The 12,245-nt window shown below is 41.3% G+C and overlaps 1 protein-coding gene across 1 annotated transcript in view; it reads left to right on the top strand.

Annotated features, from left to right (window-relative positions):
• The first annotated feature begins 920 nt into the window (after window positions 1-920).
• Window positions 921-12,245, top strand: part of kremen1 (kringle containing transmembrane protein 1) — a 119,747-nt gene continuing 108,422 nt past the window's right edge. Inside the window, exon 1 of the mRNA XM_038998587.1 lies at window positions 921-1,065. Coding sequence (XP_038854515.1) covers window positions 921-1,065 — 145 coding nt within the window. The remainder of the gene's footprint in view (window positions 1,066-12,245) is intronic.

Here is a 12,245-nt window from a genome sequence, read left to right as displayed (position 1 = left end):
CGGCCTATATGCAAATAGACCATTGCCTTATATGGATTTGATAATTAACCATAATTGTAATTAAATGTAATAACTGATGAATAGTGTCATTTTATTTGATTAACAGTGTTGTCGTTGGGAAAAAATACAATGTTATTTACTTTAATCTGACAAGTTCTTTCTTTTTAAGTCTTTCAACAGACCAATGACAACAGCTGGTTGAGATGGGGACCTTTGCCAGCTGCATGCACACGGAGCCTGCTGCAGCCGGTGCCATCCATGTCCTCCATGTCACCCTCGCTGAAGGCAACAACCCAAACAGCCCACACAGCGATGAAGCCGGAACACGCAGAGTTATCCGCACAGCTGCAGCAGTCTTCACTCGGCATGGTTCGTCAGTGGCAGGGACTCCAGATGTGTGGGAGGTGTTCCTCAAAAGGAGAGGTAAAAAAACAAACATCTGATCATCTACCATGGCCACTGGATGAACATTTACTTTTACAATGCCTTGGCCTCGTACTGGCCCAATGACAATGACCTGTTGAAGTCTTGCGGTTTGACCATCAAGGAGCCATTGTACAGGGCAGGACGCAGGGCCATGGGCATGATCCATGCCCTGATCATGAAGCCTTTCGAAAGGATTCTGAAGTTGCCAGGCAATATTTTAGACATGAATGCCGATCTTCAGAAGATGCTTTTTGCCTTGCAGGTTTGGAGCAGCGATGGGTCTGCTGCAATGAAAAGGGATCCAGTGTTTGGATGTGGCACCACTGGAAAACGAGCTGGCTGCAAAGGTGTTCGAGGAGGTGGAAAGTGAAGAGCAAAACACCTTCACCCAGCTGGCCATTGAGTTCATCAGTACCGAGATGCTGATCGTTCTCTAGAGGCAGGCTTCTACCCAGCTGCCATGAGGCAAACACTGGGTGGCCAGTGGTCCAGTCATGGAGATCGCCAACATAGTCCCCAAGAGCAACATGATTGGAGGGTGCGACATGGCTAACTTGGAAAACCTGCTGCGCTGCAAGCCATCCATATCCTCCCGCAACCTGGAGACCACTGTGATGTGGTGGCAAACAAACCCAGCGGGTACCTTGACAGCCTTTCTTCCACAGAGAAGGAGAAGGTCCTTAATGATGCCAGGCAGAAGGTTCCCTCTGTCTTTCAGATGGTCAAGAGCAAGAAGTGAGCACTTCAAATGGCCCTTGAGGAGAAGATGAGGCAGAAGATGAGGAACAAGAAGGAAAAAGATGCCACACTGCAGGCAAGCAAATTCAGGATCAGCCAAGAGATCACCAAGTACAATGACACCTTGGACCTCCAACAGCCAAGCGTTTGATCAACATCACTGACTGTAGAGCAAAGACGCTTTTCAAGCTCAAAGAGGAAGAACGCAAATACAAGTTGGACCAAACAAAATCAAGGTATTTTGATAATTACATTTACATTTGAGTAATTTAGCAGATGCTCTTATCCAGAGTGACTTACAGTCATTATTGAATATTACATTTGTTTAACAATGTGCCAAATAATCCCGTAAGGGAGGGGTCACCAATAGGCAATGTGACACGTAAAGAATGTTTTAATAATAATTCCAGGTTAGAGGAGTTGGTCAGGAGACCAGAGGGTGGCACAGGGTGGAGCCCAGAGAAGAGGAAGCAATTAACACAATATATAGCATCAAGTACGATGTTTGTGAGGCCTTGTGGAGCTTCTTTCTCCTTAAAAGACCTAAAAAATGACCAACCTCTATCTGGTGTGATGATACAGTGTGGCGGTGACAGCCTTTTTTCCCAATGCGCTCATTGGTAATCCCAGTAAATCCCATGCCTGTTATTTTTGTTTTTTCTTGAGCCTTTCCAGATGTATTATTTCTATTGTATAGACCTGTAATTATTATTGAGAATGCATTTGGATTTATATGCTTTTGACTGAATTATAAATTGTCCAAGTTGAGGAGTTGCCGGTTCCCCATTGATATGTTAAGTGATTGTGTTGGCACCTACGAAGGGGGTTTGAAATGTGGCTTGAAATATCCGATTCCATGTGCTTTTTGGCTGTTCAGACTGCAGGAAAAATAACAGATTTGAATCTGGGATTTGAATCACAGGCTTTAGTGTCCTACCTCATATCTTTCTCTCTCTGTGGTTCTCTCTCTGTGTGTTTCTCTCTCTGTGTGTTTCTCTCTCTGTGTTTCTCTCTCTCTGTCTCTCTCTCTTGCTCTCTGAGATAAAGCATACCACATTATAATAACCAGGCATTCCAGAGGGTGTCACCCCAATGCTAATTAGAGACCACGAAGGTAGAGGGAGATTGATGAATTCCCTATGTGTGTACGTGCTTTTACCAACATATTTACAACATTTTTTATTTTAATGAGTAAATTAATTTGGTTTCTTCCTTCCACCAGACAACAGAAAAGCCCGTCATTAGTTCTGAGATTCTGAAGTTGCTAGCCAAATGGGCCATTCTATTGGCATGGTTGATAAACGGACTGGTCGTCCATTCTAAGCCAAAAAGGTTTCTATGGATGCTAGCTACTTTTCCTTTGCTAGCCAGCCAACTAAATCTATCACACAATCACATCAAGCAGCTGAAATGACAGCAAACTATGTGCATTTTTGTTTGTTTTACCTTTGTTTCTATTGCCATTTCTTTGGATATATACATTATAATGATCCTGATAAATTAATTTGCCTGGCTCAGATAAGCTGTCATTCTCGTCCGGACACGTTCATTCTCTATAGCATGGTGGAGATCGCAAAAGAAAAACAACTTCAACATTGTTGCACAGGTTGGAGAACCAGGCAGCAAGCTTCAGACAAACCCCAACTGTTGCAAACCAATTTTCTAGGCTAGAATCTTGCGAAAAAAATATCTGGACTGTTTTTTTTTTTAAAGTTTATGAATTGCCTGGCTGGGGTGTGGGACAGTAGATGTGCATTGATCATTCAAATGGAACTGTTAATAGGCATTACCCGGGGATTGTGGTGAGTAACTCCCTGCTAACAACCAATCAGAATCTAGGATCCAAACAACCTGTTTTATAATTAATCATACCATGGCATTGTTGAATACTCGTTCATGATTGGCTTGAAGGGAATTCTACAGCATGCATTATTTCCCTATAACGCACAGTATATTAGCATGGTAGAATTCAATGGCCAGTTCATTCTTACATGTTCTATTGCCGTGTTTATAACAACTGGGAACTCAAAAACAAAATAGCTCGGACTGGGGAAGACCTGAAGATCACTGACGTCATGATTTGACCTAGTTCCCAGTTGTCTTGAAAGCACCATTAGTTTGAGCTGATTTTGAAAGCAAAAGTCAAATTGAAAACATTAACGTTATTGGCATTGATGAATTTTCATAATAACAAGCTAGGCGTGATGGTTTGGTTAGCTAAACTAGCAAGTCTGTTTGTTTGGTGACCAAGGCAACTACTGTAGCTATCTAGTAAACTTTCTATCTACTTCAGTGGATGTTGAACACATTTCTTCCTGCAAATTAACACATTTCTAGCAGCAAATGTGTTAAATTATACCCATGGTATAAAAGGGATGATCAACTCGGGGCTCTATGCATTCTCTGGAAAATAATGCAACTCCGTGGAAGGATAGTTCCACTCTGCTAGCGTGACGTGGAACACACCTTCCACGCATAGCCCCTGATTGATTTTCCCTTACATATTCCCCATGTAATGTTAATTGGGCGCTAACATGGCTGCCATAGAATGTTGTAGTGTCATGTAAATGCATCATAATGCTGAAACTTAAATTGCCCAACTCTCTAAATACATGACTCCGGGCAGGACCGGGGAACTGGGACTCTGTAACTCTGTGTGTTGTGATTTTAATTAATGTAGTGACTCGAGAAGTGTCAGAGTGTTCGGCGTTTAGTTGGAATTGCACCGACAGCTAAACAGTGAGTCAAACATTAAGAAGTCAAAAGGAGGGTGGAGTAGGGACAACATGAGCACATTTTGTGTTCGCCAAACTGTGAAGAAATATGACCGTTTTTTATTATTTTGAATGTCATACTATTGTTAACACTTCATTGGAACAAAGTTATCGAAAAAAGAAGGGGTGAACTTATTTGAAGAAAGTTACAACATGTGATTGTTTTTTGTTCTTTTAAAGAAATCACGTACTTATTGTCCCCCCATCTCTATCTTTCTCTTTTTTTCGGTCTCTCTCTTTCTTTCTCTCTCCCTTTCTCCATCTCTCTCTCCCTCTCTCCGTCTCTCTCTATTTTTCTCTCTGTCTCTCTTTTTCTCTCTGTCTCTCTTTCTTTCCGTCTCTCGCTCTCTTGCTCTTGGATAATAAAACAGCTCATCCAATAAGGCAATCGCATTTACATTTTCATATTCATGTTACGCATATTTCTCCTTCGCAAGGTTAGGCCCAACTCATAAGACTCTAGAATATAAACACCAATGAGAGCCCCCTATCCTAGACTTTTCACCTCAGAAAAATGATTTAATTTCAGAAATATAGGGTTCACTGAAATATAATCGCTATGAGCACTACACTCCACTCCGGATCGTCTGTAGATATGACTAGTCTTGGCTCACCCCACCGAACCCTAAAGTGCAATTTTGATGTATGCATGTAAGAGGGCATACAGTGTTTCATCAGGAGAGTGCAGGATGAAAGACAAATAGCAGGGTTGCTGTAACTCCAGTTGACCACAAGGAATGCAACCAGGCAGCGTGTACAGACAGGAGAGGAGAGGAGAGAGGAACAACGTGATTCCGCACAGAGAAGAGGATAGACAAAGGCTCCAACCCTGCTCACTGTAGGCTGCTTATCACCATTATCCTCTATGAAAGGAGTAATAGTAGTGAGGAGCAATGGGAGTAAGATAAGTATTTTAATGGGATTCAGTAGAAATTTTGAAAAGTATGAAAATGGCACACAGAGAATATTCTAATAACTTAAAGAAGTCAATGTACAATATTATGGCCCTTCTTCCGTCTTTTATTATTACTGTATGAAACAAGGATTTAGTGTCCCTTAGAATAGTTCATATTGACTGTTTTTATTAATAATTATTTGGTTTTCCTAAAAATGAATACATTTGTGAATCATAGACTGTATGTAGAGATCCACTCGAAGTCGACGCTGTAGTCTCGACTTAAAGGCAGTGTGGCCTCATGGTGGCCATGTAGCAGCTTGAGGATACTGTGTAACTTACATCTCCAAAGGTCACGAGTCACCCAGGATTATTACTTTCCCAGTGCAGTGTTATATAGTGTACCCTCCCAAACAACCCAACCAACCAGCCAACTCTGTGAGTTCTGGCATATTTCTGTTGGTGAGGTTGGGTTGGTAAGATCATAATGGATATTCTATTTTAGGGTCCTGAATGCTTTCTGACTCTGTGTGTGTTTGTGTGTGTGTGTGTGTGCATGCGTTCATGTCGTGCATGTGTCCGACAGTCGGACAGAGCAGAGGACAGCAATACTTCCTAATTGTGATATTACGATGAACACATGAGGGTGCTGTTCTGCTTACAACGTTTGGGAAGTAGTGAGAGAAGGTCAAGCGGTAGAATTACTAGAGCATTTGGGACTAAAGTATAATTCGGCACCTGTTTTCTGCATGATAACCGATTACTAAGCTATAAATGGTAAAAAAAGGGTGGTCACACTTTATTTGGAAAGTCAGGATTTTCCATCTGTAGATGCTCTACTGGTGGTCATACTATCAATAAACTATTGTTGATAAGCAACCGCTTGCTAAGGTTACGGTTAGGTTTATGAAAATGTAGGGTTAGGATAAGGATTATGGTTAGGGTTAGAGCTAGGGTTAAGGTTAGTAGATAGTTAGTTGAAATGTTACTGTAGATAGTCTGTAGAGCATCTATCCAAATATAAGTTCAAGGCTGCTTATGTTTTAACTCCATTCTACGCTTTTTATTTGCTTCAAAAAAATGTGGTTTCACCCCCTCCAATAGCCTGGAACCAAATTTCTATTGCAAATAAGCTACTGTAAACATAATTTGTTTTTCAATACAACACATTTTACGGGGACTTCCGGATTACGTCCCACTTTGTCTCAAAATGGAGCAGGATCATTGAATATGTCATGGTTCATCCTGGCCCTGAGGGTAACTTACAGGAACAAAGCTATAGCATGGTCAGTATAGTGAGGGAAGAAACCTTTTGAAATGAGAATAAACTGCTTTCTCCATCTATTCATCCTCACACTGAGCCTCTCATTTCAGACTCCAGACTGTCCGAAATAATCAGTTCTCCACAGTAAATGGTAGTAGCTGTGTGTCATGAACAGTACGTTTCAGAGACTTTCAGTGAGTTTCAGAGAGTTTCAATGAGTCTTGCACATCAAGTCAAACTAAACCAAGGTCCTGGCTCTGTGGTCACTGAAGATCCCAAGGCATTTGTGACAGTAGGGGTGTTAACCCCAGTGTCCCTGGCTGAATTCCAACTTCGCCCCTCATGTATTCTCAACCTTATTCCCTGATAAAAGAAAGTTAAATAAATGAACCAGTGTTATTAATGTGTTATTATTTTACTGAGGCACTAAAACTGCTCTGACATGCAAACCCTCAATGACTCCCACTTTACTGTCTCTCAATTTAATTCAATGGGCTTTATGATCTCTCTCTCTCACACACACACTCTCTCTCACTGCCCAACGTTGCAGGTTGAATCCATTGCCACGATTTCCTGTCACATGATTCGAAATAGGATCCCCTGCTTGCTTTCTACTATCTCTCTTGTGTCTGTGTGTTGAGACCTGCCTGCCTTGGAGTTCACTTCACAGACTTTAAACGCGAACTAGGAACGACACCTCTACTCACACAAAACGACTGGCCGCATCAGTCCGCATCAGGCTGCGTTCAGAACAACAGTTCACCTGCGTCTGAAGCTCCGAACACTCTCTGCTCCGTTCGGAACACGACTGTACCCAAGACAAGTCCCCGCTCTTTCTTTCTCAAAGAGACGAGCGATGGATTCATTTTTGACAAATACTGCTGCCCTTCTACTAGTTGGGTTTTTATCTTCGACTGATTCCAGACAGTTCGACACTGGTAAGTTGATCAGAAACTTATTCTGCTGTTGTTTCTTCTCCCAGTGTGTGTCTTTATCCAACACATCCGCTAGAAGAAGCCTTTAAAAGTTACGAGGTACGCTGCGTACTTTTTTCAGCCGCCTGAGAATTTCCTCCCAAGACGCTAAATGGAAAGATTAGGCTATTGGTGTGAAATTCTTTGCGAATATAATTTACTGTATGACTGAATTTGTGCACTTATCTTAGCCTGTGAATATGCTACAATGCTCTGCACTTGTAGCGTACAACAGAACATTACACAGAATTCTTTATATGCGTCTTCCAACCTGTCTACTGGCATGTTTTGTATAGCCTACTGTACATCGTAGCAGATGCTGAAAGGCTGGTGCTACCTGTCACTGGTTAAATTCATAAACGAACAGATTGTCAATTGTCTTATGACAAATGCTATTGTTGATGGCGCATTTGTATTGCCCACCACAGACGTTGTAGGTCATTGACTTTATTCTGAAATGTGTATAAATTGTTCAATATAGGCTACTCTAGTAATATCCAATCATTGTAATAAAGTAGGCTAATAATGCAATATTGTCCAAGGTATTGGGTTGACAGTGGGCCAGAGTCATTGGCTGTTATTTATTACATTCCTTATGAATGAGTTGAGTTGGCTACATTGTAATACAATATGGACTCCCCATAGCGACATTGGATTCCCTCGTTTCAAAACGAGACCCCTCTTTTAAGAGAAAAATAAAGAATTTGTTTGTTTTGAATATTTAATATTGATGACCACATAAATCAACATTTCTGGTGCTGTAATTTGTCTTGTGTTTAATGTCTAAACAGAAAATCCTCCTGCTTTCCTGTTAATTTTTTTCTTTCTTAATTATACCTTTGATTCCAATGAGAGGTTTGACCATCTGGGCTACATATGTTAGTGCTCCCATGTGTACCTATGTATTACCACTGTAAACTATGGTATTCCCCTCTTTGCCTGCAATGGACAGAGAACCCTAACCCTAGTCCAGAATACTGAATTCTGGCCTAAAGTATTCTGTATGTTAACTGTATAATATCTATATACCCTCTGCATAATAGATATTGGGTATATAATCATATTTTATACATCCTTTTCATCTGGAAAATCTATTCTGTTTTCTGTTGCATATTTGTCATAGAGCAACTCAGTGTGGTGATGATGTTCTCTCTATTTTGGATGTTTTCCCCAAATACATTTTAGATCAAGTAGAACAAACATTTCTGAGTGTAGACAACATGCACAGGCACACGGACGCACGCACACACGCACGCACGCACGCACGCACGCACGCACGCACGCACGCACGCACGCACGCACGCACGCACGCACACACACACACACACACACACACACACACACACACACACACACACACACACACACACACACACTCACAGACTTTCCCCATGTGCCACTCATACAAATTGAATTTATGCCGAAGCAAATTGTCCTTTTATATCTTGTCTCCTGTACAGTACAGATAGGGTTGTCATCCCTACTGTAACTATGCAGTAGGGCAGGGTTTCCCAAACTTGGGTGCACATTTTGGTTTTTACCCTAGCACTATACTGGTGATTCAAATAATCAAAGCTTGATGATGAATCGGTTATTTGAATCAGCTGTGTAGTGCTAGGGCATTAACCAAAACCTGCACCCAAAGGGGGCCCAGGACCGAGTTTGGGAAACCCTGCGGTAGGACTTTTCTATTTGAGGATCTTGCATGTATTTAAGAGTTTTTTTCCACTCCTCTCTCTCTCCTCTCTCTCTCCTCTCTCTCTCTCTCTCTCTCTCTCTCTCTCTCTCTCTCTCTCTCTCTCTCTCTCTCTCTCGCGCGCACGCAGTGTGAACCTCCCCCATCCAAAAGACCCTATTAACTTCAATTTGGGGAAATGTTTACTGTATAGGCGATGCATTTCCTTCTTGTTTTGACCTTTTGGGATTATTTGTGTATTGATATTGTATTACTGCACTATAGGAACTAGAAATACAAGCATTTCGCTGCACCTGCTGTAACATCTGCAAATCTGTGTACGCAACCAATAAACTTGGATTTAATTTGTTACATATGGTACATCTCTGATCTTGTCAATATCAGATAAAAAAAATAATACTTAATCTTATCATCATAGTAGTACATTTGAGTATATATCATACTTTTATGTTTCTACTTTACAGACATACATGTAGTTTTTAAAATCTGTAGTAGACTAACCGGTTCACATGTAAAATCTATAGGTTTATCAAACATTTAAGTGATCATAAATTAAGAGCAGTCGCATTAAGTAACAGTAACATGTATTTTAACAAAAGATAAAAGAATCATATCAAAAGTAATGTGCGCATTGCATTATGAAAGGCAATTACTTTATATGAAAATGTATTGCAATGCGAAACATGTATTTCTAGATGATACACTGATTAAGTTTGGTGAAAAATGTACTGTATGATTTTGTGTTGTACTTAGTCAATTAAAAATGTACTTAGTGTTTTGAAACAACTGCCTTTTTGATGGTCTGTTTGGAGTTTTGTACTAAGAGTGGTGAAAATGTACCATATACTTGTGAAAATTGCACAAAAAAAGTGATTTAAAAAAAACTGTAACGTCCACACTGGACCAAATCTGAACCTATCATAGACTTATGTTTCACAAGTTTGGATAGCACAGGACAGTAGACTACAGTACAGTGAGTAAAGAACAGAATAGTACTGTACAATATAGCACAGTACTGAGTACAGAACTGTACAGATAGTAGAGCACAGTAGATTACAGTACAACACAATAAAGTACAATACAATATAGTACAGTGAGTAGAGCACAGTAGAGTACAGTCAAATACAGTAGTACAGTACAATACAGTACAGTAAAGAAAAGTAGAGTATAGTACAGTAGAGTACAGAATATTCTACTGTACTCTACTGTACAGAACTAAATCGACTTTACTTCACTGTACTGAACTCTACCCTACTCTGCTCTGCTGTGCGGTATTGTACTGCACTCTACTCTACTGTGCTGCACTGTGTCAAAACTTGTGAAACATGAGGAGAATGACGTTCATATCTATAATTATGAATTTCTGTAGTACAGATCAGGGACCCATGATGTAATTCTGTTACCATAATTCCGTTACCGGGTGTAAATCCAATTCACTTACTGTAGTTCAATAACCAAAATTGATTTTTTCAAACTCAAGGTGCCGTGTCCTAGCTGACACCCCATTCTTTCTGCAGACATCTCTGAATCTTAATTCAGGGCAGATATTTAACAGAGGTTTTGGAAAACGTGGTCACATAAACACCTGAGAGACATTTGACCGTAATTCCTTTACCAAGTTTGCATTTGCACAGTTCTACCAAGAAATGTGTTTTTGTACATTTTTCAGTGGACATTGTTAAATGTAGTCCTTGTGCATTTTTTAAAACAAATTTAACTAGGTAAGTCAGTTAAGAACATATTCTTATTTTCAATGACAGCCTAGGAACAGTGGGTTAACTGCCTTGTTCAGGGGCAGAATGACAGATTTTTACCTTGTCAGCTCAGGGATTCGATCTAGTAACCTTTCAGTTACTAGTCCAACACTCTAACCACTAGGCTACCTGCCACCCCAAAGAGTTGAGAGTTGCATAGAGTTGCATAGAGTATGGTTTGTTAAAATCAATGTTTTTTGGGGCATAATTCAATTTCCGTAGAATTGCCAAGCACTTATAGCTACAGGCTTACTGTGTCGTAGGTGTTGAATGAAGATATATAGCTGAGGCTTAAACACTCATCAGCTCTGCCTCCTTTTTACACTTACTGCGTCTCAAATGTCACCCTATTGCCTATAAAGTATAGTGCACTTCTCTTGACCAGAGCCCAATGGGCCCTGGTCAAAATTGGTGCACTATAAAGGGAATAGGGTTCCATTTGGGACGCACGCATTGGTTTTCAGAGCTGAGTGTCTTTAAGGGCTTTATAAACGGGCCCAGCCGCTTGGACTCCCACATACCATTCTCCTCTCTAACCAACCAGGAGCAAAGCTCAGAGAGAGAAAGTTTGCTTGGCAGCCGCAGAGACACTTGACACTCGTACACACAAATGGAAGTCGTTTCATGTCAAAGCTGTAACAGTGGAGTTTTGAGTTTTGCTGAAAGATGGTAATGTTTGCTTTCGCGGTGTGTGTCGGGCCCTATGAACAACCCGGAGCCGGTTAAACTGCAGTTATTATTCTGTTGTTGACGTTTGTGTTCGGGGGAGTCGAGAAGCAAGTTCAGAGAGTGACGTTTAATAATAAATAGCACAAGGAACAAAACAAGAAACACGAGTAGCGTACAGACATGAAACAACGGAACATAAACAATAACGCCTAGGGAAAGAACCAAAGGGAGTGACATATATAGGGAAGGTAATCAGGCAGTTGATTGAGTCCAGGTGAGTCTGATGAGGCGCTGATGCGGGTAACGATAGTGACAGGTGTGCGTAATAATGAGCAGCCTGACGACCTCGAGTGCTGGAGAGGGAGTATACGTGACTGTATCCCCTCCTTGACACTCGGCTCCAGCCGCAGGACACCAACCAGAGGGACGGTCCCGAGGACCAGGAACCGGTTGCTTATGGTGAGGCGCGGGAACCTGTTGAACCGGCTGAGGCACGGGAACCTGACTAGGATCCCCTGCTTGCTTTCTACTATCTCTCTTGTGTCTTTGTGTGTTTAGACCTGCCTGCCTTGGAGTTCACTTCACAGACTTTAAAAGCGAACTTGGAATGACACCTCTACTCACACAAAACGACTGTCCGCATCAGGCTGCGTTCAGAACAACAGTTCACCTGCGTCCGAAGCTCCGAACACTCTCTGCTCCGTTCGGAACACGACTTTACCGTACCCAAGACAAGTCCCCGCTCTTTCTTTCTCAAAGACGCGAGCGATGGATTCATTTTTGACCAATACTGCTGCCCTTCTACTAGTTGGGTTTTTATCTTCGACTGCTTCCAGACAGTTCGACACTGGTAAGTTGATCAGAAACTTATTCTGCTGTTGTTTCTTCTCCCAGTGTGTGTCTTTATCCAACACATCCGCTAGAAGAAGCCTTTAAAAGTTACGAGGTACGCTGCGTACTTTTTTCAGCCGCCTGAGAATTTCCTCCCAAGACGCTAAATGGAAAGATTAGGCTATTGGTGTGAAATTCTTTGCGAATATAATTTACTGTATGAC

This window comes from Salvelinus namaycush, chromosome 1, assembly GCF_016432855.1.
Source record: "Salvelinus namaycush isolate Seneca chromosome 1, SaNama_1.0, whole genome shotgun sequence".
In the NCBI taxonomy this organism is placed as follows: Eukaryota; Metazoa; Chordata; class Actinopteri; order Salmoniformes; family Salmonidae; genus Salvelinus; species Salvelinus namaycush.
This window is presented reverse-complemented; position numbering and strand designations above follow the sequence as displayed.